The following is a 27,939-nucleotide window of genomic DNA, read 5'->3' as shown; positions in this document are numbered from 1 at the left end:
CGCGCAGGCGCGGCTGGGCGTGAGGCGGCCCTGCTGTCCCTCTTGGAGTTGGCGCCCGGCGTTGGCGGCCTGAGTCGGCGGGGAGGAGCCGGAGGGAGCTGTGCGTGTGGCTCCGGGCCAGGCCAGGTGGCCGGAGAGCAATGAGCTCCCGGAAAGGTACGGCTGGGGAGGGCCGGCGAAGGGTCCCTCCGGTCCCCGGAGAGATGCGGGTCGCCGGGTGGAGGCTCTGGACTAGTCGGGGGGAAACGGGGGACATCCCTTGCATCGTCAAGCGGGCGCCCGCGTGCAGCCTGCCTCCAATAATTTGTATTTTTGTTTTTCTTCTCCTCCTCCCTTTTAACGTCCGGCAGTACTGGCCTTGCAGGCCCGGAGGCGCCGCCCCAAGCACCCCGCAGCTCCCGGCAGGAAGGAGAAGCACCCACCGCATCACAAAAAGTGAGTATGGACCGGTGTGCTTGTGTTGTTGCGTTGTGCCAGGTTTGTCCCTAGGTGAGTGGATGAAGGGGCGGGGGGTGTCTCTTCGGTGCATTTGCATTTTTCACGCAAGAAACTTCTCTTCCTCCATCACCTTTCAGGATCTCACCCTCTTTCTATGGGACGTTTTTGTTCGTGTCTTTGGGAATGCTGTTCGTTTTTCCGTGTTCAAGCCTCGTTTTGTGACAGTTGGAAAACGGGGTGCATCTGCCTTCCTTCTGGGTTTTTGCAGGAGTCCAGCTTGGGTGCTGACATTTCTTGACCCACAGGGTCGTCTTTTATTTTTTCTTTCCCCCTGGCATCTGTTTTTATTGCTGCATTTCGTTGCAAAGATATCTTTGATGTGCATGTGTGAATAGCGCTGGATAACTCCTCCAGGCTTCTCTGCTATTCCCGACACTGATTTTTATGCCCTAAGCGTTTAATCTTCCTTCTCGGAGGGATTCCAACAAACACCTTCCTTATTTTGGCCTATAAAGCTGCCCCCAATATAGCCTGGGGTTGAATTTTGAGGGAGGGGAAATGAATGGGAGCCAACAAGATCTGGTCATCTGATGCCTCCCCAAAAATCTTGCATCGAAATGTTGATGTGAATGGCCCTAGCTTGCTTCATGCAAGAGTGCTTGTCAAAAAAAATTGTTGATAACTGACTAGGTGAAAGGAAGCCCCAGTTTTGAGTTGTGCATCTTTCTATTTTTATTTATTTACTCTATTTTTCTTATTTTCATCTTTAAGTGCTTTTGTTTTATTGTATTGTGAACAGTTGCTGGGGTGCATCCACAGTTTCGTTGTACTTGTACAATGACAAAGTTCTTCTTCTTCTTCTTCTTCTTCTTCTTCTCTTCTTCTTCTTCTTCTTCTTCTTCTTCTTCTTCTTCTTCTCCTTCTCCTTCTCCTTCTCCTTCTCCTTCTCCTTCTCCTTCTCCTCCTCCTCCTCCTCCTCCTCCTCCTCCTCCTCCTCCTCCTCCTCCTCCTCCTCCTCCTAAACAATTGGGAAGGTTTAGTGCACTTTTTTTTAGAGATGCCTTGTGGTCCGCTTAATTTAATGCTTTGTTTCCCAATATAGATTGGATTTTCCAAGTATATGATACTCCCGTTTTAAGATGCTTCAATCACAAGGTAGCTTTGATATAGAAATTTTTTTGCATCGCTGCCAGGGATCTGGTTGTCCCTGAAGGGTTGTATCATTTTAATGATTTAGGTGACATTATATAATATGCATTGCTAGTTCCTCCTTAGGATAAAGGACTCAAGCTAATTTTTTCCCCCTTGTTATATTAGTTTTCAGGGTTCTTTCTCTGCCTACAGAGAAGCATTGGGTGACAGGAGCCTTTGCTGCAAATTGTAGCAGTGTAGCTGCTAAATCAAACATTTTTCAATTTCAGCCAGAACTAGGCTACAGGCTATTTCCTGGGTGTTTTTAGGGAAATTGTGCTGGTGGCTTTGGGATTTAGTATTGTCCTTTTGTGTTGTCTTCCATGTTGTTTGGTTACTTTTTTTTGAAGTTCAGTGTCATCACTTCAGTGTCTTGACACTGTCTATTTATTATTGATTGATTGATTGATTGATTGAATTAATGTCTGGCAGGGACACCATAAAGATAAACAATGTGAAAATCCTAAGAAGCCAACAGAAATGTATCTATGATAAATTAGATTGTATTTTTTGGAAAACTCATTTGGCAATTGGCAAAGTTCTTTTGACTCCAGATTTTAATATCCAGATTTTAATAGTGACCAAGAGCATCTTACTTCAGAAGTTAAGGCTGTTCCCTCATGTGTGATCAATCCTTATAGTAAGTCAGATCTGGCCGTAATGACAGGCTTGAGAGCTGCCATGTCTTCTGCTGTTTCTAAAAATGCTAAAAGGAATCCAGCCGGTTTAGAACTGGAAACCAAATAGTTCATCTGGATAAAAACACAAGAGGAAAAGTTATTGCTGACAAGGTTCTGGTTTGATATTTCCACCCTCCCTGGATTATCACCTGGATTAGAAATTGAATCACTTCCTGTTTTCTAGTGGAAAATTTGGTTTTCATACTTACCTTCATGTACAGCACCTTATCTAGCCTTAGCTAAGCTGTCTCAGGCTTGGTTAGTATTTGGATATGAAATTGCCATGGGATACCTGGGCATATTGGGAAATAAAAATAAAATAAACAGAGAGGAAAACAGCAGCCTAGTTTCCTACTGTAAGGAATTAAACCACACGGACATACCCACAAAGTACATAAAATCTAGGAGTAAGGTTTAATACTTTGTTTGCTTTACACTTGAGGATTATCCGTGATTATTCTTCCAGCCTAGGGGAAATTTGCACATTGGCTGCACCAAGACAATGTTCAATGCATAAGGCCACATAAGCTCATGAAAAATATTTAAGCCATTCGTGTGTTGTTAACTGCCTTCATTGATTTGAAGGTGGCCCTTGATTTAATATCCAGGAAAAAGAATTGGGACAAATTGATGACTATAATTGTCATCCCTGTTTACTTAGTCAAATTCTTAAGTTCCTTGACAAGTACCATATGCAGGTAAGATATGCTACTTTTAGAGGTCTCCTCCATCTTAAAATGAACCAGTGCTTGTTCCTTTTCTCTATACATTCAGCTCTGTGTTAATACTGTCCAGAAGTGAGTTTCATCCTTCATATTGAGCGATAAATCCATATCCATTTTTCTCATTGTGTGGATGCAGCTGTTTGTCATTGTTCCAAGTCAGCCTTCAGATGAGCCTGTAAGCCTCAGCAAGATTTTGTAAGGAATGAAAAATTGACATTAATTATTTGAAAACAAAAACAGGTCTTTTCAACAAGAACTTTCAGCTGTCCTTATACCTGCCAGATAAATAAATTGTATGTATGCTGAGCAAGTCATTAGTTATATAGTTTCACCCCAATAGTTAACTGATGAGGGGGAAAAAAAATCACATTTAAGCATTTCCAATGCTATAATCCAGTTTCCTAGCTCCAGTAGCAACATGTTTGTCCCTAACGCAGTGACATTATTTAGTCCAAAGTGATGAAACTTCAGCTGTATTATTACAGGTAGACCTCAATTGAGCCCAATGTTTCTGTAGGTGAATTTTGTCCCATTTTACGACTTTTCTTGCCACATTTGTTAAGTGAATCACTGCTGTTGTTTGGTTAAATGAATCTGGATTCGCCATTGACTTTTGTCAGAAGGTTGCAAAAGGGAATCAATGGGACACTGCAGCTGTCATAAGTGTGAGTCAGTTCCCAAGCCCCTGACCCTGGGCATGCTGCCACAGTTGTAAGTGTGAAAAACAGTTGTAAGTCCCTTTTTCTGGTGCGGTAACTTTGAATGGTCCCTAAGCGAATCATTGTAAGTCAAGGACTACCTGTAAAGGGGGAGAAAAAAAAGCATTGGAAACAACTCCATCCAATTTCTTATGATTTATACAGCCGCCCACTCACCCTTTGTGACACTGGGCAGCTTTACAAAGACCTGATGCTGTTTTCCACTTGGAACTCAACCTTCCCTTTGTTGAAGCTGGTGGGATCACCTTCCAAGTAAAAACATTGGTTCAAATTAGGCACCTCAGATAATTCTTGGAGGCGGTTAATCCTGCCTAAGATGTTTATTTCCTGCTGGAGATATACCATGGTCTTGAATAATTATGACCTGTCGGCCCGATTTTTTTCTCCCAAGCTAGTTAAAAGAATCTTTCTAGAGATAGCGAGCCCTTGACCTGGATTGCAGCTTTTTAATGGTAGATTTCTCCTAGATTTTTCTCTTCTCTCATTTTCATACGAGCATTTTTGCCCTGCACAGAAGAATGTTTGATATCTAAGAGAGCCACTCAATCTTGTTCAGTTCTGATAAGGAAACTTTGAAGTTTAACTTTGGCAATTCCTGCAGGATGATGCATTTCTGTCCAAATGATTGCTGGTATTCGGTCTAATAACATTCTAGCGTCTTTCTTTTTTTAAAAAATGACCCTCTTTTCCTGTCTTTGTTTGATATTTTGCTGTTTGATTATAAAGTAACCTGTTACAAATCTAGCTGACTTTTGCATATTATTAAATAGCAATAGAATAGCACTTGGACTTAAATATTGCTTTATAGTGCTTTACAGCCCTCTTTAAGCGGTTTTTACAGAGTCAGCATATTGCCCCATCTGGGTCTTCACAGATGGTTTAATATACTGTGTGTGTGTGTGTGTGTGTGTGTGTGTATGTATGTATGTATGGTATTTAGGTTTCTTCGGGTATTTTCCCACATCTTAATATTTGTGCTTTTAAAATTATAGCGACATTTCGGCAGAATCTCAGAATCCCTGCCATCCTCAGGCTGTGTGTCAGGCTTGGCAGCCGTTTATTGTTTTTTGTTTTGCAATTCTGCCTTATACTGTATGTTACAGTTGGGAAGTTGAGTTGGAAAAATGAATCTTGTTTGGGTAATCCTAAAATCGAATGATATATTATTTTCTGAATTGCACCTTGGCAGTTCTTATTTCTTTTCAACTCCAAGAAGCTAAATTATCTGAAACCGGATATGTTTCTCTGGATGTAAATTGAGTTTTCATTTAAAGAAGGATTTTGTTTTCCAGTCTGCACTTTGTTCAGATATTTTCTTTTTGGAGTCACACTCAATTGAACAGCCTAACCTGATTACATCTCTTGCTGCACTGTGCTATATATGAATGGTCCTTTTCACTTTTCTTTTTCATCAGCTGCTAGATAGATATTTCTTGTGTAAATTTCTGGTTACAAGCCAGAATTTTGATGACCCAATCAAGAATCTAAAAAGCTTTTTGCTATATGACCGCTTCAACAATCTTTTAGTGCAAGCCTGAAATGGTTAACAAAACAGCATATTGGAATGCTCAATTCCCCAACAAAATATATACAATTTATTTAAAACGCAAAACAATACAATTCATCATCTGACTTGGCCTAAACATACGCACAGGACCACACTGATGAGTTAACTCCTGCTTTTCTGACCAACAGGTACCAACAAAATCCTGGGAGATTGTGCCACAGAAAAGAAGGGTGTGAGTGTAAGCTTTCCCTCCAGGGCTCTGAATCCACATATATTTCACTAAAACAAAGCTAGAAATTAAATGTTATGTGGAAGGATTTAGAATTATTGTACTGTATAGAACTTAAGGCATAAAAGGTACCTTGGAATTGTATAGTTCAAACCAGAATAGGGTAGGGATGGGGTAGGGGTAGGGTAGGGTAGGATGGGATAGAATACAGAATGGAATGGAATAGTCTAGAACAGAACAGAGTAGAGATAGAATAGGAATAGAATAGAGATAGAATAGAGAATAGACTAGAACAGAATAGATGGTCATAAACAAGGACACAGTGGCTCAGTGGCTAAGACGCTGAGCTTGTTGATCAGAAAGGTCGGCAGTTCGGCGGTTCAAATCCCTAGCATCCGTGTAATGGAGTGAGCTCCCATTCCTTGTCCCAGCTTCTGCCAACCTAGCAGATCGAAAGCATGTAAAAATGCAAATAGAAAAATAAGAACCACTTTGGTGGGAAGGGAACAGTGTTCCGTGCGCCTTCAGCATTTAGTCATGCCGGCCACATGACCATGGAGATGTCTTTGGACAGCGCTGGCTCTTTGGCTTTGTAACAGAGATGAGTACCGCCCCCTAGACTGGAAACAACTAGGATGTATATGCGAAGGGAACCTTTACCGTTATCTTTTTTTAGATGGTCATAAGTCACTGTTTTGCTGTTGTAACTTGGAATGGTCACTAAACGAATGGTTGTAAATCTACCTGTGTTTGTAACTCAGGGTTGAACAGTCCTCTGTGCTTGGTTGTCTGATAATGTTGCCTGGTTGGGTAATAAAACGTCTACAAGAAAACAACCAAGCTCAGAGAGCACCAAGGACCTCCATAGTCCTCCTCCCTCTCCACTCTCCTCTTCCTCCTCCTCCTCCCCTCTGCAAACCCCACTCCTTCCTAGCACTGATGAGGTTACCTACTTGGTTAATGAAACGTCTGCAAGAAAACAACCAAGCTCAGAGAGCACCAAGGACCCCACAAGTAATGATCAATTCTTTAGATTCATAAGTTGTGTTGTTCTTTGCCATTCAATGCCAAATTCTAGAATGTTGCCTAAATTTGATAAGCTGAATAATGTGAGCTTAAACAAGCTGAAACAGAATTGCCATTGGTCAATAGAAGTTAGAAAAGCTTGCCTCACTGGAAACCAGGACAGCGTTGCTGCTTGTTGCTGCATGATATCAAATTATGTATATATAGTCTGACATCATTATATACCATTAATTAAAATTACTAGTTTATTTCTCAGTTGGCCAGCTAAATTGTTTTTGTGCTGGCAGTGGAAAAGCTGCCTTCCTTTCGTGGTTTCCCCAAAAAAGGAAGTGGTCAGTATGAATAGTTGCATTAATAAAATGTCATTACCTCATTTATGTGTGCTCCACCAATTGTTTACTATAATAACTGGAGGCTTCAGAAAGATACAATCGATGCATTAATTTTTTTTAAATTGGTATTTTGCAAACTGATGCAGCTAACATATTTCAGATATTTAGCTATGGCTGCTAAATACACATATGAGTGAGTGATCCAAGCATGGAATTTTACCTAAGCATGTTTCATTCCACATTATTTCAAGTATTTTGTCATAAGAAATTGCCCTAAGAGGTTTTTCTGTCCTAATATTTAATTTTGTGACCATAAGTATGGTTGTTGTATTCATTGGTTTCGAGTGCTGTATATCTCCCAATCAATACAAAAATTTGACTTACGGTGATTATTTTTTATTGAACTTTTCCATAACGATCAAGGAAAACAAACAGAAATAAGCATATATTTTCAACATGGCTTGCAAAATGTTTAAACTTGGATATCTGTAACAAACCCCATTGATAGGACTGTTGTATTCATTGGTTTCGAGTGCTGTATATCTCCCAAGCAATACAAAATTTTGACTTAAGGAAATTATTTTTTCTTTAACTTTTCTGTATCGATCAAGGAAAACAAACAACAAGAATATATTTTCAACATTGCTTGCAAAGTGTTTAAACTTGGATATATATAACAAAACACTGATAGGACTGATATCCCCTTGGCCAATTTTTCTGAAATTAGGATGAACAAATTAATGTTGAGAGAGATAAATAAATCACCCACTTTTTGAAATGTTTTAAGTTTTGTTTTCCTGAAACATGAATCACTCAAGCTTTTTCCATTGTAACTTTATAAAGGGAGGAGGTTTTGTTTTGGTGTTCAGAATGAAACAGGTTCTTACTTTCATTGATAACTATAAAGCACTTTTGAAATAATTCTTTTTCTTTGAGAGAAATAGAGGCTTCGGTAAAATTCAGAGCAGCGCATAAAAACAAGCAGGACAAAATGTTCTGATTCTTTCATGCTGTGCAACCATTGGTGAAATCTCAAGGCTTCCCTTTCCCCTCTCTTTTTCATGTCTTTGGCAAGCTAAGCTGTGTTATGCTTGTGTGCTGTAGTTTGGTTTTGATGGTCCCAAATCAAAGCTTGTTTTATGTACTTCTGGACGGTAGGTAATTCCAGAGAAGAGGAATTAAATCTACTTGGGGTTTGGGCAGTTTGTTTATTTGTGTCAGAAACATCACAATTAAAATAAGGCATACTATACAGTGTAAAATATAAAATGTATACAATTAAAAGACAGGTATTCCTCAACTTACGACCACAATTGAGCCTGGCATGGCAGGATGGAGAGGGGGTAGGAAGCAATTGCATGAAGTATCTGTGGGTCGTGGGAGAGCTTGGGTGGTCTTAAGCAGGTGGCCTGTTACATCACTAGCTCCCCCCCACCCATGGCCTTTCCTCACCCTGAAATACCTCATGTGCACTTAACGAATTGCACGTTCAATTAGCGAATGTGTGGGCAAAAGGAGGGAGTCATCACAGTCGAGTTACACGATTCACTCCTATGAATCCTTGGGTTACAAATGTCATCGGCAGGCTCCATTACATTCATAACTCAAGGAGTACCTATATCTGTGATGGCAAACCTATGGCACATGTGCTGGAAATGGCACACATGCCGGAAGTTCCACTGCGCATGTGTGCGCGCCTCCCGCCAGCCAGCTGATTTTCAGGTATCTGTCATGCATACGCGGGGCCAGGGCACATGCGCAGGGGATGGGGGGAGTGCGGGGCAGCCTCATGCACATGGGATCGCGTAGGGGCCCCGCACGCAAATGGGGGTGGGGGCAGCGTGGGGGGGGTCGCATGTACATTGCATTATGGGTGCAGGCACGCATGTGCGCATGCACGCACCCTTTTAGCACACGATCACAAAAAGGTTAGCCATCACTGATCTATATTATAAGGTCCTTTTTTCGACATCAGTTATCAGAGTGAACCAATAGGTGGCAACATGTTAACTTGAAAATTAAGTGAAAATGAAATTAAAATACAGTGAATAAAGCTAGACAAAACCTTGGTAACATATGAAGGAAGCTTTTGAAATATAAATTCAAATGTGTTTTTATAGATAGCTGATCGTAAAAATGACATCACGATGGCTAAAATGACAAATGTATCCTCTCAATGTACAGGTGAACCTCGACTTACAATAGTATAGGGGTGTTAAATTTGATTTCATTGAGGGCCAAGTCAGGGTTGTGTTTGACTTTGGGGTCAAGGGGGCATGGCCAGGGTAGGCGTGGCTAGCTCAATGTCACTCATCGAGGCTCTGTTTTTGGCCACGACGGCCTCCTGCAGCCCTCTGCCCTCTTCCAAGCTCAGAAGTGGTAATTCAGCAGGCTCTGACCAGTTCTGGAGAACTGGTAGTGGAAATTTTGAGTCGTTCGGAGAACTGGCCAATCCCACCTTTGACTGGCTCCGCCCCCGTCTCTTCTCTGCCTCCCATTGAGTCCCAGCTGATCGGCTGGGTCTTGTTTTGTTGCCCTGCACAGGAGAACGGAGCTGGAAAGCAGGTTAGTGGACTGGGGAGGGAATGGGGATTTTGCAGTATCCTTCCCCTGCCACGCCCACTAAGCCATGCCTACCAAGCCATGCCCACAGAACCGGTAGTAAACATTTTTGAATCCCACCACTGCCCAAGCTCCCTTTTCTCTGGCAGAGGCTTTTGCTTTGCTTTTTCCAGGACGGGCCCAGGGGCCAGATCTAAGCACCCTGCGGGCCGGATCTGGCCCCTGGGCCTGGAGTTTGACACCCCTGCAATAGTACATTTAGTGACCATTCCAAGTTACAATGGCACTGGAAAAGTCATGCTGATTTTTCACATTGATAACTGATGCAGCATCCCCATGATTAATATTCAGATGCTTGGCAAAAACCTGGGGGCGGTGTAGTGTTGCAATATCTCAGGAGTCGCCACAAAGAAGGAGGAGTCAACTTATTTTCCAGAACACCTGTAGGCAGGACAAGAAGCAATGGGTGGAAACTAATCAAGGAGAGAAGCAACTTAGAACAAAGGAGAAATTTCCTGACAGAACAATGAAGCTTTGCTGGCTGAGGAACTCTGGGAGTTGAAGTCCACAAGTCTTAAAGTTACCAAGATTAGAGACTCCCGGTGTAGGGTTTCCTGCCTAGGCAGCGGGTTGGACTAGAAGACCTCTAAGGTCCCTTCCAAGTCTGTTATTCTATTCTAATAGTAGTAAAGGTAGCTGCAGGCACCTTATTATCGCCTCAAAATATGCATCGTCTGTCTGCCATTGGATCTCTGAAGGGTCATAGTGCCTCAAGTCCACAGACTCAGATCTAGGAGCAGCTTTATGGCAAGAACAAATATTCTTGAGGGTACACAAGAACAAAATTGAATTAAAAGATGGAGGAAGGAGCTCATCGAGCAAGGAATAACATTAGAGGAGGATATGGCTGAAAGATCTGACCTTCCTTATACTACTTGGCGTGCTCAGGTGGAAGCTCTTACTGCAGGGTTGTCAAACTCAAGGCCCACGGGCCAGATCTGGGCTGCGGGGTACTTAGATCCGGCCCACGGGGCCGGCCTGGAAACAGCAAAGGACCGGCCAGTGATGCCACTGCCAGCGAAAATGGAGCTCCCCCGTACCCCGATTTCAGCCATGACGGCCTCCTGCAGCCCTCTGGACAACCACTTGTCAAAGCCCAGCCGTTCTGCTGGTATGTTGGCTACTATGAGAAACATGTACTGATAATAATTTACTTTTTTGCCTACGACAAAGCCAAGAAGGTGGCTTCATTCTGGCAGTTTAAAGTTTGATCTAGACATGGAAGAAGAAATCTGCTATTTCATTCTGCTCTAGGTTCATGGAATTTTGTCTGCTACTCAATATCTCTCCTCCTCCCTTCCTCCTCTCCTTCTTCTCTTCTCCTTTTCTCCTCCCCCTCTTCCCACCTCCTCCCCCTCCCCTCCTGTTCTCTCCTCCCTTCCTCCTCTCCCTCCCTTCCTCCCCCTTCCTCCCCTCTCCTCTCTCCTCCTTCTCTCTCCTCCCTTCTTCCTCTCCTCTTCTCCTCCTCCTCTCCCCTCTTCGTCCGCCTCTTCCCCCTCCTCTCTTTCTTCTCTCTTCTCCTCCTCCCCTTCCTCCTCCCTTCCTCCCCTCCTCCCTCCTCTCCTCCTCCTCTCCCCTCCTCTTCTTCCTCCTCCTCTCCTCCCCTTCCTTCCTCCCCCTCTTCCCCCCTCTTCCCTTTCCTCTCCCCTCCTCCTCTCTTCTCTCCTCCTCCCTTCCACCTCTCTCTCCCCTCCTCCTCCTCCTCTTCCTCTTCCCTCTCTCATGTTGCATCATTTGGTATCAAGTTTCCTTCACTTTCGGAACACAAACCCCCAGTTTTTCTGCCAACTGCATAGCTGGATCTCGTAACTGCATTCTGAATTTTTTTTCTAGCATTGATTCTCTCCCCCCCCCCCCCCCCCTTTTCCCGATCTGGGAGAAGCTATCAATAAACGTCAGTAGACAACCGGTTCCCTTCTGAGGTTTTAGTTTTCACCACTCCAAGCCTAACAGTGTTGGTGGTTTCTAGAGCATGCTGTACCTTCTCCCCCTCTCAAGCTGTAGAGCAGTGCTTCCGGCTGTTGAATTTCTGTGACCTTCCGTGCTGTTCTGCAAGTTCAGAAGGCTTCTTTTGGAAGCTTTTAGCCTTTTCGTTCACACAGTCCGTGTTTAAGTAGGCCTGCTCCTCGAGAGACCCTTTCATAAGCAAGCATCTTCATCTGCGGCATGCGTGCTCTTATCTTCCACTTCCTTTCACAGCCTCTTTTGAGTGTCCTATTTCGCTGAGGCCAAACTAAGCATCTAGAAGCGGAACCCATAAAACATCTTTTAATATAAAATAGGTTCAACAGTTGCCTCTTTTGGGCTTCCTACAAAGACTTAGCTTGCATTTTTTTAAAAAAATATTTTACTTTATTTTATCTACAGGTAGCCCTCGACATGACCGCAGAGCCCAAAAAATCTCTTGTTAAGTGAGTCATTTTGCCCCATCTTAAGCTCTTTCTTGCCAGAGTTCTTAACAGAATTCACAGCAGTTGATAAGTTTGTAACCCGGTTGTTAAGCTAATCCAGCTTCCCCATTGATTTTGATGGGGAATTCTGGGAGCTGAAGTCCACCAACTTGCAGACTCCAATTCCCAGAATTAATTGGCTGGCTGAGGAATTCTGGGAATTGGAGTCCGCAGTCTTAAAGTTGCCAAAGTTGGACATCTTAAGAGCAAGTGGTTGATTAAGCCAACTGCCCTAAAGATTAAGGCCTACCTCAAGTCCACAAGGATATCTCTCCTTTGTGTTCTGATCTAGGCTTCCCAAAAGCACGAAACTGATTCCTCATCCCAATAAAACCCCTTTTATTCAGTATAAAGTGAATTCCTCTCCAGCAAAGTCCCAGCCAACAGTCTTTCAAGAGATTTCACAACTACAGACCTTTATCAGGCTTGGAGAGTTGCCAGTCCAATATCTTCCAAACGCCATGCTGTAGCAGAAATTACTTGGTAAGAAGTCATGAACAGATCTTCACCCTAATGAACTAATTGTCTTCTGCAAACACCACTCCCCTTTCACTCCTCTTTATTCCCTATGGGAGGGACCATTCACCGTCCACCTGTGGTTTTACTCTCGAGTCGACCCTTGTTCCTTAACTGTTCCCTTCACCTGGCAGCTCTGCACATGTGCACACTGGGAACAGGCTCCAGCTGTTCTTTTCCCCACTGATATCCAACTCCGAAGGCAACTGATAACTGTCAGGCGGCCCTGGCCCCACCTCTGCTTTTGACGCAGAGCCCTCGTCAGAACCTTCCACAGACTCCAGGACTGGCCCATGTTCCTCCCCAACCTCCTCACTGTTCGAGTCTGCTACCAGCATTGCTGGCCACTGGCAGGCCACAACACTTTGCTACACAAAGGGGCTTTGTACAGGTAGTCCTCAACTTACAACAGTTCATTTAGTGACCATTCAAAGTTACAACAGGGCTGAAAAATGTGACACATGACCTGTTTTTCACCGTCCCAACCTTTACAGCATCCCCATGATCACGTGATCGAAATTCAGAAGCTTGGCAACTGGTCCGTGCTTACGACTCTCGCTGTGTCCCAAGGTCATGTGATCCCCTTTTTGTGACCTTCTCACAAGCAAACACAGCGGGGAAGCCAGATTCACTTAACCACTGGTTTACTAACTTATCCACTGCAGTGATTCACTGAACAACTTTGGCAGGAAAGGTCGTAAAAGGGGGCAAGATTCATTGAACAACTGTCTCACTTAACAAAAATTTTGGGCTCCATTGTGGTACCAAGACTACCCTGTTTCCCCGAAAATATGACCTACCCTGAAAGTAAGTCCTAGCTTGATTTTTTACAATTGCGTCCAATATAAGCCCTACCCCCCAAATAAGCCCTAATTAAGATCCCGCCCATTCCAGAATGGACGGGTAAAAATTAAGCTAAGGTTAGGAAGAGGGTGTGGGGCTGCCCTACTATTTACCTTTGGACAGTTGTAGCCAGGCCTCACACACCCTGACACCTGCCTTGCCGGCCCATTTCTTCTGCAGCCGGCAAGGCTGGCAAGGCTTTCCTGAAGGCCTCTGATAACAAAGCTCAGGATCGATCCAGAGCTCTGTTATTGGCTGCAGAGATCTTCAGGAAAGCCTTGCCAGTGGCAGAAGAAGTTCTTGAAGGCCTCTGACAGCAAAAAGGAGGCCCAGGGTGATGCAGACAAGTGAGGTTAGTGGACAACATCACCCAAAAATAAGACCTGGTGCCTTTTTGGGGGGCAAAAAATATAAGACAGGCTCTTATTTTCGGAGATACACAGTGCTTGTAATCCATGTCCAACTCAGCAAAAACACTCTCTTTCCGATGAACTTTTCTGACAACTGAAGAAGCTTGTTGGATGACAAACAAGATGCTTTGTCCTTCTTCCTCAAGGAGAAAACTATCCAGCTGCCTTTTGAAAAAGCACTTCTGAGACCTGGATGACTGAGAATTCTCCACGGTCCTTCTCCCTCTCTTGCATTAAATGACATGGCTGCCAGGGAGTCAATCAAATCCCTTCATGGTGCTAGCTCTCAAGCTCTTCTCTGTGTGTCACCATCACTGTGATAAGGAGGTTCTGCCTGCCAGCCTTGCTATTCTCCCGGCTGCCTATGTGTCTTTATTGTCCCTCGATGAGTCATCCTCTTTGGTAGGTGGATTGACTGGTTCTTCTCAGCAGCAGTTCCCTTTCTCCCAGGGAGAGCATTTAATTTGCATTTTGTTCAGATTCGCCTCAAAGGTAGAATCTCTGCCTAGTTTTAAAATGCAATTTGTCTTCTTTATTCCCTGCAGCTACCTTGTAAGGCCTTTGGTGTACATTAAAAGCTTCGGAACGGTTTTATTATACATTGCAAAGGGTAGCATCTTCTGTCCTTCTTGAAGCCTTCGCGGTATAGGTAAAAACAGTTCTCTCATGCCTCTGTTGGAATCTGATTCCAAGGGAGAGATGGAACTGCTGACAGAGTGGGAGTGTGGCTCTGGTGGGTTTTGAGGAAACTGTAGAAGGACACAGGCCAGCTGGGATTCAGAGGAAGACCCAGCCCACCCCCTCTTCATCCTGGGGCATGTAGGAACAGATGGGACCAACGTGAGTTGTGTGGTTTACGGGGGAGGAAAGGGCCCTGATTCCCTTAATGGGCTGCATCTGGGAAGACTGTTTATAAGGGCAAACTGCGCACGGCAAAGTTGCTGGAAGCAAAGCGTGAAATTATTCTGGTTTGTCAAGTCTTACCTGAGTTCTAGCATCCTCCCAAGTCTCTGTATTTCATTATCTTTTGACGTCTTCAATCCCTTATCCTGCCCTGTCTTGTTAATTGCTGCAGTGTGGTTTGTGTTGGTTTTTATTTATAGTTTCACTTAATAACCGGGTGACTAACTTATCCACAGCAGGGATTCACTAAACAACTGAGGCAAGAAAGGTCTCAAAACTCACTTGACAAATGTCTCGCTTAACAACAGAAACGTGGGGCTCATTTGTGATTGTAAGTCGAGGGTTACCCGAAGTCCTTTTAGTACAGTGGTGGCTAACCTTTTTCAGCTCCTGTGCCGAAAATTGTGTGCTTGCACTCGCTCGCCTGCCAGCCAGCTCCCAGAAGGCAATGTGCGCTGCCTCCCCACGCCCCTGCGCATGCACGCATCTCCCGCGTACCCTTGCCCCCCGCGCATGCGTGCCAGATACCCGACAATCAACTGTCGGGTGCGTGCGCAGTGGGGCTCTTCCGGGCGAACTGTCCCATGCCGGCAGAAGTGGCTCTGCATGCTACTTCCAGCACATGTCCCATAGGTTCGCCATCACGGTTTTAGTATTTACCATACAGTGGAACCTCAGGTCACGAATTGCTCCTGTTTGTGACCAAATCAGGTGGCGAACAAAAAATCCACCCAAATTTTGAATCGGGTCACAATTCAAAAATCGGGTGGTGAACAAAATCACACGGAAAGATTCCTTTTCCACGCCACAATTTCCCCTTCAGCGCCATTTTTGGGGTTTTTGTTCCCACGCATGTACAGAGAATCATGCTTTCGGTCACAGCCAAATCGAGTTGTGGCTGAAATCCTGGAACGGATTACAGTCGCGACCCGAGTCTCCACTGTATCTCCTTTTCAGAACCGTCAAAATGGTAATTCAACCCATCTTCTCTTACAGTCTCATAAAAGAAAGATACAGTGTTACAATTCTATCATGCCCTTACCCCAATATATGGGATTTTGCATGACTTCTGTACAACCTGCTTGAAGTGGGGGAGATTCTCTCTCCTTGGTTAGCCCATCCGTTGCTGCTTCTCTTGTCTTCAGATGCTTTGGAGAATTTAGTATTAAACGTCCATCTTTGCTAGCTTCCTTCCTAGCTCAGACATCCGTAAGCCACAGCCTTTGATTGAGCACTGAAAACAGGGCTGAAGGAGAGGCATGAAACTCATAAACCCTGTGGTTTGCTCTCTCTTGACCTGGTAAAGTAAAAGGTAAAGGAGTCCCTGTGGATTTTACTCCGCTAGATATTGGTGACTCTAGGACAGGGGAGTCAAACTCAAGGCCTGCGGGCTGGATCTGACCAGGGGAGGGGCTTAGATCTGGAAGCACCCCATGCTTAGATCTGGAAGTTACTGCAGGCCACACTGGAAACAGCGAAGGACTGGCCTGCGGTGCCTATGCCAGGGAAAATGGGTGCAGCCCTCCCAAGCTCCATTTTTGCTGGCAGAGGGTTGCAGGAGGCTGTCACAGCAGAAAACAGAACTCAGGAGCCCACTGGCAGAGTGCTCAGGCCATCACAGGCACCCCTGACGTGAGTGACATCCATCTGGCCACGCCCACTCTGACTCTGCCCCTTGGCCCCGCAACCTGATGCGGCCCTCAATGAAATCAAGTTTGACACTCCTGCTCCAGGAGGTAGCGCATATCATTGTTTCGAGGCGCTGTCCGAAAACATTTCTGCGGCCATCTGGCCAGCATGACGCCACGGAGCGCCATTAGCTTCCCCCACAAAGCGGTACCTATTTATCTACTCGCATTTGCATGCTTTCGAACGGCTAGGTTGGCAGGAGCTGAGGTGAGGACGGGAGCTCGCCCCTGTTGTGTTACGTTCGGGGTCTCGAACCTGGGCTGCCGGCTTTCCATCTGACACGCCCAGCACTTTAACCCTTAAGCCACTGCGCCGCCACCACTTCCTGGTCTGCATGGAATAATATAACAGTTCTCTCAAGCCAGGATTGGTGACCAAAGAGCAGCTCCAGTTAAAAGCCCACTTCACAGGCCCCTGTGTCCTTCAGCAGCTCAGCACTTTCTGATGTCACAATATATTCAATAAACAAAGGATTTTTTTTAAAAAAAACTAGCTGCTCAGATAAGATGTGTAAGATAAGAAAAACTTTGCTTAGCGGTGCATCCCTGGGGGAGGAAAGATACATGGAAAGGGGTAGAAAGATAGAAGGAAGACATGGGCAGTGAGAAGTGAACCCTCAGAAGTATGGAAACACACTGAATTCGGGGAGATCAAGCACTGTAGGAAACCCACAGAACAGCTGCACATTTCTCGATGTTGTTTTAGGTAAGAACATTTTTTATTTGTACCCCTTGATTTTAAATCATGGATCTCCAGGCTTGGCAATGGTAGGACTTGTGGACTTCAACTCCCAGCATGCCTAGCTGAGGAGTTCTGGGAGCTGAAGTCCACATGACTTAAAAGTTTCCAACTTTAGAGATTCCCTGATTTAAAGGACAATCTTGTATTGAAAAACGAGGATCTACTTTTTTTTTTAGGGGGGTTTAAGGATATTTTTATGTGTAGCTTAAATGCTCTTTTCTGATGCACAACAATGACTCAAACCATTGCCAGATTAGATCCCAGAGCCACTTAATGAAAGTGCAGGTTATTAATGTTTTTTCCTCCAATTTTAAAACCACGTTCACTTTTTGCTGATTCTGTTTCCGTCAATATATATTCAGTGTATAGATTTAGTACACAGCCTGGTCTCACCCCTTTGTCCGTCTCTTTCGCTATACTGTGTCCATACTGTGGCTTCCTGACCTGTAAATAGGCTTTGCATGAGGAAAATGAAAAGAACATTCTTCAAGTAATTTGGCACGGCCAACACAATCAAAAGCCTTTTTGTAATCAATGAAAAGCATAGCAATTTCCTTTTGGTTTTTATTTGTCTTCTCATTTTAACCAGCGTTCCTCAGCCATGCTGTTTCCTCAGCTTTATCTAAAGCCAACTTGGCCAACTGGCATCTCTTTCTATGTAGGGTTCTAACCTTCACTGGTGGACATTCAGAGTTAATTTGCTAGCCAGTGAACTTAAGCATAGGTAAAGGTAAAAGGTAAAGGTTTCCCTTGGACATACGTGCTAGTCATTTCCAACTCTAGGGGGCGGTGCTCATCTCTGTTACAAAGCCAAAGAGCCAGTGCTGTCCGAAAATGTCTCCATGGTTATGTGGCCAGCATGACTAAATGCCAAAGGTGCACGGAATGCTGTTCCCTTCCCACCAAAGGGGTCCCTAATTTTCTACTTGCATTTTTACATGCTTTTGAACTGTTAGGTTGGAAGAAGCTGGGACGAGTAACGGGAGCTCACTCCATTATGCGGCACTAGGGATTCGAACTGCTGAACTGCTGACCTTTCTGATTGACAAGCTCAGCGTCTTAGCCACTGAGCCAACATGTCCCTGAACTTAAGGATACTGTACGATAGTTTGTATGACCTATAACAGGTTATAACAGGCGAACATTTTGGGCACTGAGTGCCCAAAGCAAGCGCATGCACATACCCAAAATGCAAGGCAGTCTTTTGGGAGAAAACTGTTTTTATTTTTTTTGTGTTTTCCTGGCACTGTCCTAGTTTTTTTCAAGGGGGTGGTGTATGCTCCCTATAACTTCCTACACCAGGGGTACTCAAACCACAGCCCGCAGGCTGGATATGGCCCACTGAAGCCATTAATCTGGCCTGCACGGAACCACGAGGCTGCACGGAACCACTGCGCATGCGTGGCAATGACCCAAAGACCAGCTGGCCAGCAGGAGGAGTGGGCGCATACATGGTGGAGCTGAGCTGGGACGACGGTGCGCGTGCCCACAGAGAGGGCTCTGGTTTGCCACCACTCAGCTATAAAGTCTCCTTTTTATCGTATTGCACTATACGTTGACCTCTTCCAATGTTGTAGCCATGGCATCGTTCTCCAGATTTAGATCTAGAAAGAGTGCAGAGAAGAGCAGCAGAGATGATTAGGGGGCCGGAAGCTAAAACATATAAAGAACGGTTGCTAGAATTGGGTTTGTTTAGTTTGATGAAAAGAAGGACTGGGGGGATATGATAGCAGTCTTCCAATATCTCAGGGGCTGCCACAAAGAAGAGGGAGTCAAGCTATTCTCAAAAGCACCTGAAGGCAGGACAAGAAGCAATGCAGTGATTCACTGCGGCAAGAAAGGTAAAATGGGGCAAAACTCACTTAACAACTGATTCGCTTAGCAACAGAAATTTTGGGCTCATGAGTCAAGGACTTACCTGTATACATTCATATTGTGGAAACCGGTTGGTTTCTCCCCCCCTTTTTCTTTAGCTTAACTTGGGAGGTGCACTTGAGCAGTTCATATTCTGTTCTGGTCAACACCTGGTTGGTTTTTGATGATGTAACCTCCACCTCTTTTTAGCAGTCATATAGCCAGTTTGATTTCTGTCTGCTTCATCTGGTGATGTCCATGTGCACAGATGCTGTTTTCAGATAAATGCCTATTGAGAAGGAGAGCCAAAAGAATTGTGATCTGGCCAGTATGGCTAAATGTTGAGAAGCGAAAGTCATTAAACAAGACAGTTGCTAACCAAGGACTACCTGTACTTGATATTCAAACCTCCTTCCCTCTCCTGTCCCTCAAATCTTGGTACTTTTGACCTTGATTGGGGAAAACTACCCTGTTTCCCTGAAAATACGACCTACCCTGAAAGTAAGTCCTAGCTTGATTTTTACATGTGCGCCCAATATAAGCCCTACCCCCAAGATAAGCCCTAATTAAGATCCTGCCCACTCCAGAGTGGACGGGTAAAAATTAAGATAAGGTGGGGTTGGAGGGATGGAGCTGCCCTACTATTTACCTTTGGACAGTTGTAGCCAGGCCTCGCACACCCCGACACCTGTCTTACCGGCCCATTTGTTCTGCAGCTGGCAAGGTTGGCAAGGCTTTCCTGAAGGCCTTGTAGCTGATAACAAAGCTCCAGATCGATCCAGAGCTAGTTCCTGAAGGCCTCTGACAGTGAAATGGAGACTGGGGCGACACGCGCAAGTGAGGTTAGTCAGTGGATGACATCCCCCGAAAATAAGACCTGGTGCCTTTTTTGGTGGCAAAAAAGATATGATAGGGTCTTATTTTCGGGGAAACACAGTAGTTAAACAGATTAATTTTATTTAGATGTGGGAAACAGAGAGCCTATAGTGTAAACCTTAAGAATAGTTTAAAAATAAAAGAAAATTTTCAAACAAGACTATCATGAAAGAAGAACAAATGAGTTTCACAGAATTAGTCAAGGAAGAATTTGTTTTTTAGGTAGAATCAGAATGAAGAAAAACTAAACAACTGGATTCTTACTCTGGGGAATCAAAAGGAATTTTAAGGATGGTCTTTATAGGCTATTGTTTTTTCAATTTGCTGGCTGAGGAATTCTGGGAATTCCACATATCTTAAAAGTTGCCAACTTTGAAAATCATTGACCTTGAGCATTAGAACATCTTCGCTCAGTACAAATTCCCATGGAGTTGCAATAAGCAGGTATGCATTTAACTTTTATCATTTGTTGTGGTGGGAATCCAGTACAGAAATCATTGCAGTTAGCTTTAAATCAATATTTATGCTGCCAGCAGGGTCCGTAGTAGTAACACCATGGAGAGAAGCCGGTGAAAACTGTACCTGTGGAAGCCACATTAAAATGAATATTTTGAAACTATCTGAAACTTCTCATTCTCTCATTCTCTCTGGCAGAGAAAAAGAGACTATCTGATTCTTCAAAAGAAACTCTTAATTGCTAGCGGCAAATGAAGTGAGCGAATTTCTACAAATCTAATGTGCGTGTCATAATATTGGATGTCTCCGTGTTGTCATAATCTTTCAAAAGCTGGTTTGGCTGCTGTAATGACATTGGAAATAAAAGTCACATAATTTCTCTTGACTTCTTTTCTGTTTTAAAAATGACTGTCTTGGTATTCAGATTGTTGCTTGATTTTAGATTTTTTAATAAAAAATATAACCTTATTAATATTAGTCTTCTAGTAATTTTTTATATGGGAATATGATGTTAGGAGAAATCCTTGCCATTTGCCATGGAAAATGAAGCACACTGGGATTATAAAATGAAGCACGCTGGGATTATACAAACATCCTGGCATTATGCAGTGTTTCTAAAGGTATTTTTCATTTGTAATCTTTGTTTGTAATGCATATTTAGCCTATATATTCCAAAAATGGCATGTATTTAGAAAGAGAGAAAGGCAACTGGATCCTTTAAATCCAGTGGATTTCCTGCCCTGCTCTGTCCATCTCGTTTGGAGCCTTTTGAAATCGGGAAGAATATCTGATTTAATCCATTGTCGGATTTTTCTCCTTGGGGGGTGTTAGAACCCTTTATCTGATCTTGGAGAAGATAATCTTCTTGATTCCATAATTCTTAGGATGTTTCACAGGGAGCAATTGGATTCCCTCCTTGATCTTGCAAATCGGTTATAATTTGATATTGACTCTTGGCTGCTGCCCCAGGAAGAAGTGAAAGCATACAAGTGCTGGCCTAGAGAAGCCTGATGACAACAAGTACCTTCTTTCTCCTGCCTCTACTGCTCCCAGTATCTGTCTTCTGTTAATTCTCATCCTGCGCATTTAATCTGTAATCTTTCTTTTAGAGAAGCAGTAACTTATTAATGTGATCATCCTTATTCACAGTGAAGTGTGCTAGCTTTTTTATTTTTTAATCTTCACTTTAGATGGATTTATATTTTAAATTTGATTTGCATTCCACTTTAATTTCCTCCTTATTTAAATAGGAGAGAATAAGTGTTATCGGTCCTGTTTGCTTATATTGTTTTGGGGTTTACAATTTTGATTTATAACAAATGTGTGGCTCTTAATTATTATTATTTTTAAGAGTGTAAGAGGGGGTTTGGGGGCCTTTAAGCTGTGGGAATATCATGTTATGGGGTGTGTTGGGATATTACACTAATCATTTTCTACAGCTTGTTGTGAATGCAGCTATTTGCACATAACAATTTTCTCATATATTTTGGCATTGGCTTCATCAGTGTGGTACAGTGGTTAAGGTGCTGGTGTAGAAACCAGGAGATGGTGAGCTCTAGTCCCGTTTTAGAAATGAAAGCCAGCTGGGTAACCTGGGCTGGTCAACCTTTCTCAGGCCATCCCACCTCACAGGGTGGTTGTTGTGGGGAAAATAGATGGAAGGAGGATTAGGTATGTTGGCTGCCTTGGGTTTTATATATAAGGTAATAAAGATGGGATTAAAACTCAAATAAACACTGGCTTGTTTAACATTCTCTTATTGTCTAGCTACGTTGTCATTCATCTGTCAAAAACACTAAACCAGGATTTTAATTTTTGGGGTTTTATTTGGTAGTTGTATTGCCAGACCACACAGAAATGTAAATGAAATAGCTGATCATGGGAAGAAACTAGCAAACTATTCATAAACAATGATGGCCAGCTTGTCGGCACAGCAGTTGTGACAATCCATCATCTACTGATCAAATCAAATCAAATCAAATTGAAAGAAAAAAATGAAATTTGAAAAAAAAAATGAAATTTATACCTTATTTGAACCTATTACAGATAGTCTTCAACTCAGAGCCACAATTGAGCTCAACATTTTTGTCCCCGAGCAAGACAGTTATTGAGTTGAGCCCCATTTTACAACCTTTTTTTTGCCACAATTGTCAAGGAAATCACCGAAGTTGTTAAGTGAATCATTCCATTGTTAAGCGAATCTGCCCCCCCCCCCCATTGAATTTGCTTGTCGGAAGACGTCTGGGGAGATTACAAATGGTGGATATATGACCCCAGGACACAGCAACTGTCATAAATACAGAACCAGTTACCAAGCACCTGAATTTTGATCAGGTGGCCATAGCGATGCTTGCAACAGTCATAAGTATGAAAACCGATCATAAGGCATTTGTTTTCAGTACTGTTGTAACTTTAAATGGTCATTAAATGAATAGTTGTAAACCGGGGATTAACTATACTCACTTGACCCATTGTAAAAACCGGACCTTAATTAAATTACAGCTGATATTGTTAGAGCTACAGTAGTAACTTCATCAGTTTTTAATTTCATGCCTCCGCTGAGCACAATACTTTTGGGGAAATGTTGCAAAATCTGTTTTAACAAACTGAAAATTTACTTCTGTTTTTTTTTTGTGTGTGTGTGTTTGTGTATGTGTGTGTGTGATATTTTAATCACAAGTGCATTTATAGGCCAGGTCTCTTGGGATTGTTCTATCATTAGAATTTGCTGTGCAACCATGGAAAGAGAGAGCACCTTCCCCAAAATGAGTCATTTTGCCTATCTTAATTGCCTATCTCATATTTTGCACCTTTTTGCATATCTTAAAAAATGTCTTGTCTTATTTTGGAATGTTCTTTACAGCAGTGGTCGCCAACCAGTGGAGCGGGGACCACTGGTGGTCCGTGATAAAATTTTGGTGGTCCGCAGAGAAATGTCATCCCCAAAGCACCCCCCACAAAGCAATTAATCCAGGTTGTGCGGGAACTCAAGGCTGCATCACACACATGGCCTGCGGGAACACAAAGCTTGCAAGGCATCCTGCTCCAAGAGGCTGCGCCGGTGTGACAAGTCTCACAAAGACTCGTTTCTGGCTCGTTTTTGTGGATTTTCCCAAGGTCTCTGGTCCGCGGGATTTAAAATTATGAGTTTGGTGGTCTCTGAGGTCCAAAAGGTTGGTGACCCCTGGAATAGATGATTCAGAGGACGCATGGCAATGCTTTAAGATCTTCCACCTTGTATGGCAGAAGCTATCCTAGGAAATGCATTTTATTTAAGAACTAGCTGGATACCAGTGCTTTGCAATGAAACTTTGTGATCAGGCAATGCAGGAGAAATTAGGTTCACAATCCATTGGCTCAGTGGTGATCGGTGATTCAAACACATAAGGGAATATCGCTCCCGCTGGCTTGAGTCCAGAAGCAGTTCCATAAGTGGAAGGCATAGACATTTTGGTGAGGTTCTGAGGTTTAGTACTGTAAGGAGCCCTAGGCCGCTCCTGAGTGAAGGAGTGGAATGGCTGGCAGTTTGAACTGAGGTAATGGAATGTGAGGCAACTGGCAGTTGGACCAGAGTTCTTTTCAGGTGGGGAGGGGGAGTAGACCTCCTTAGCATCAGAGCGTGTTAATTACTGCATAAGAAATACTAATGTAATGGTAATGATTCAATGGTCATTTCGAAAAATCCTTTCTTAGCGAGCACCTAGAAGCCAAGAGGAACATATGTGCCAAATTTCAAGTTTGTAGGCTTTATGGTTCCAGAGATTTCTTGATTAGTGAGTGGTACTTGGCTTTTATATGTATAGACTAGCTGGATACCCGTGCTTCGCTACAAAACTATGTGATAGGGCTTAGTTTTTGGGGAGGAAAATAAGGGGGAAAAATTTCTGCCTCTACTTACCAGTATCGATTGGTATTCATCTGGCTAGCGTCTTGTCAGTGTGTGAGAGAGTTGAGGGCTGTTTGGAAACTAAAACAGTATTTGCTGTGAGAGCAAGGAGACAGTAAGGAGTCTGGGTGTGGCTTAGCTAAACTGTTCTGCACTAAAGCTGGTTGCTGCTGTGAAACTAAAAGTGAAACTGAAACTCCTTCCTCTGCTTGTGTTTTGCATTTGGAACAGATTTCTTTTCAGGCGAGTCGAACTCCTTAGCATCAGAGCGTGTTAATAATAATATAGGAAATACTAATGCTCTGATGGTCATTTCGAAAAATCCTTTCTTAGTGAGCACCTAGAAGCCAATTTGGAACATATGTGCCAAATTTGAAGTTTGTAGGCTTTACGGTTCTGAAAATTTTGTGATGATGCATGAATAGTCTTTCACTCTTATATACTGTATATAGATGATGTGACGGGGTGTGTATCCATTCCTGCATGCACCAAATCACAATTTCTCTTTGGGGATGTAAATTGTAGCAAAGCCCCCTACTATTTATTTCCTCGGGGTTTAATTTTCAGTCCCTGGTCAAGGAAGGATTCATGGATGTCTACTATAGGTTTCCTGGCAGACTCTTAATGCCGAGGATGCCATCTTCACTTGTAATCTGGCATGGTTTTGCTTCCTCAAATTTTTGTTTTCCCTTCATGCATTTTTAAAACTGTTTAAGCAAGAGATTGTTATCAACAACTTACTGATCTTGCTTTTTTGAGCTTTCTAGAGTTTTCCCGGGTGTCTTGCAATTGGAGAACTTGGTCAAAATACGTGCTGGTCCATAAATTGTGACTGGTCTTAGTTTGATCATTGTACACATTGTAGACAGTCCGCAATAATCTTGAATTCTGTTCCAAACCTAATTACTAAAATAGAGAAGAGTAATTTGACTTTATGGAAGCTATATCTATAATTTTGTCATATTTGGTATATGAAATATAAACATATCATTCTAAGCCTTTTAGTGAATTTTGCTCCATTCTACATCCTTTCTTGCTAAAGTTGTTAAGTGAATCACTGCCATTTGTTAAAGTAGCAACACAGTTATTAAGTGAATCTGGCTTTCCCACTGACTGCTTTTTCAAAAGGTCACAAAAAGATTTTTAGCCTCAGATGCCTCTCTACATACCTGTTTACCTACCTATCTACCTATTTATCTACCTACCTTATCTATCTACCTATCTACTTAATTACCTGTCTACTTATCTACCTACCTACCTACCTACCTAAACTCTCCCTCCCTCCCTCCCTCCTACCTTATCTACCTTATCTATCTACTTAATTACCTATCTACCTACCTACCTACCTACCTACCTACCTAATCTCTCTCTCTCCCTCCCTCCCTCCCTATCTACCTTATGTACCTATCTACTTAATTATCTATCTATGTATCTACCTACCTACCTACCTATGCTCTCTCTCTCCCTACCTACCCATCTACCTATCTATCTACCTATCTACTTAATTACCTATCTACTTATCTACCTACCTACCTAATCTCTCTCTCCCTACCTACCTACTTACCTACCTATCTAATCTCTCTCCCTCCCTCCCTCCTCTACCTACCTCCCTATCTACCTTATCTACTTAATTACCTATCTACTTATCTATCTCTATCTACCTACCTACCTACCTACCTATCTAATCTCTTTCTCTCTCCCTCCCTCCCTCCCTATCTACGATCTACTTATCTACCTACCTACCTACCTAATCTCTCTCTCTCTACCTACCTACCTACCTTATCTATCTACCTATCTACTTAATTACCTATCTAGTTATCTATCTATTTACCTACCTACCTACCTATCTGTTATCTATCTACCTATCTACTTAATTACCTATCTACTTACTGCCTATCTACCTACCTACCTAATCTCTACCTACCTACCTACCTACCTTATCTACCTATCTACTTAATTACCTATCTACTTATCTATCTATCTACCTACCTAATCTCTTTCTCTCTCTCCCTCCCTCCCTATCTACCTATCTATCTACCTATCTACTTATCTACCTACCTACCTAATCTCTCTCTCTACCTACCTACCTACCTACCTTATCTACCTATCTACTTAATTACCTATCTACTTATCTACCTACCGATCTACCTACCTACCTAATCTCTCTCTCTCTCCCTACCTACCTATCTACCTACCTATCTACCTTATCTATCTACCTATCTACTTACCTACCTACCTACCTACCTAATCTCTCTCTCTCTCTCTCTCCCTATCTACCTACCTACCTATCTACCTATCTAATCTGTCTGTCTGTCTCTCGCTATCCTATCCTATCCCATCCATCCATCCATCTACCTGAAAGCCATGGTGGCGCAATTGTTAGAATGCAGTACTGCAGGCTACTTCTGCCAACTTCCAGCAGTTCAATCCTGACCAGCTCAAGGTTGACTCAGCCTTCCATCCTCCCAAGGTCAATAAAATGAGGACCCAGATTGTTGGGGCAACAGGCTGACTCTGTAGACCACTTAGAGAGGGCTGGAAAGCATTGTGAAGCGGTACATAAGTAAATGCTATTGCTATATAGTCTGTCTGTCTGTCTGTCTCTCTCTCTCTCTCTCTCTCTGTATAGGTATAGATTAGATATAGATATGATGTAGATTTGGACCTGCTGCAACTTGATTGCTGGAGTTTATGTGAATGTTGAGTGGACAGCTTTCAAATTAAACCCAGGGGAGGAATTAAGAGTTTCCGCCTGTGTGAAGGTGAAAATGTCTGCTAGTAGGGAAGAATAGAGAAAAATGTCAGAGGCGGAGATGCAAGGACATGTCCGTGATTGTCTGTTTAAATGCCAAATTAAGTGGGGATGCTTGCATCAGAGGTGGGTATTCAGCAGGTTCTGACCAGTCCTGGAGAACCGGTAAGCAGAGATTTTGGGTCATTCGGAGAACCGGCAAATACTGCCTCTGTCTGGCCCCACCCCCCTCTATTCTTTGCCTCACATTGAGTCCCAGTTGATTGGCTGGGTCTTCTTTGGTTGCCCTGCACAGGAGAACAGAGCTGGAAAGCAGGTCAGTGGGATGGGGAGGTAATGGGGATTTTACAGTATCCTTCCCCTGCCATTCCCACCAAGACATGACCACCAAGACACGCTCACCGACACGCCGGCAGAACTGGTACTAATTTTTTTAAAATCCCACCACTGGTGGTCTCATGATTAAAATTGGGATGCTTGTCATCTGATTCATATTTACAACGGTCTGCAGTGTTCCAGGGTCACACAATCCCCTTTTGTGACCTTCTGACAAGCAAAGCCAAATTAGAATAGAATAACAGAGTTAGAAGGGACACCTTGGAGGTCTTCTAGTCCAACCCCCTGATTCATTTAACAACCGTGTTACTAACTTAACAACTTGCAGCAATTCACTTCACAACTGTCTCACTTAGCAACAGAAATGTTAGGCTCAATTGTGGCTGTAAGTCAAGGACTACCTGTATTACATTCCATACTTTTATTTTTGTATTTTTAAATAAAAACACAAGCTTGAGATCATGGATGCTCAAATGGGAAGTGAGCTATCCTTTTTTTTTTTTTTATTATGCTGTTGTCATGCCTAGTGGAGACTGACTCTGAGGGAGAGGAGGAACAGCAGACAGGGAGTAGAAGTGTGGCTCTGGAGGTTGTGGAGGAGGCTGGGGAAGGGCAGAGACTGGCAGGGAAGTCAGAGGAGGACCCAGGCCCATCCCCTCTCCATCCTAGGACACACAGGGAGGAGAGGATAAGGGAGAGACGTGGTCTACTGAGGAGGAGAGGGCCTTGATCTTCTTCATGGGCTGCAGCTGTGACCA

General features: G+C 43.3%; 1 protein-coding gene across 6 annotated transcripts in view; it reads left to right on the top strand.

Annotated features, from left to right (window-relative positions):
• The window catches only part of SRPK2 (SRSF protein kinase 2), a 117,651-nt gene continuing 89,712 nt past the window's right edge, over window positions 1-27,939 (top strand). For 4 of the 6 annotated variants that reach the window (XM_026677211.2, XM_087967778.1, XM_087967775.1 and 1 more), the window contains exons 1-2: window positions 1-156; window positions 351-435. In XM_026677211.2, the coding sequence (XP_026532996.2) occupies window positions 141-156; window positions 351-435 (101 nt within the window). In that variant the 5' untranslated portion in view covers window positions 1-140. The remainder of the gene's footprint in view (window positions 157-350; window positions 436-27,939) is intronic. The other 2 variants (XM_087967779.1, XM_087967777.1) reach the window with 1 other exon arrangement.

Source organism: Notechis scutatus, chromosome 6, assembly GCF_049901735.1.
Source record: "Notechis scutatus isolate UNSWTSFEM ecotype Mainland chromosome 6, rNotScu1.2, whole genome shotgun sequence".
NCBI lineage: Eukaryota > Metazoa > Chordata > Lepidosauria > Squamata > Elapidae > Notechis > Notechis scutatus.
Note: the sequence above shows the minus strand (reverse complement) of the source record. Positions and strands in the feature narration are given on the sequence as shown.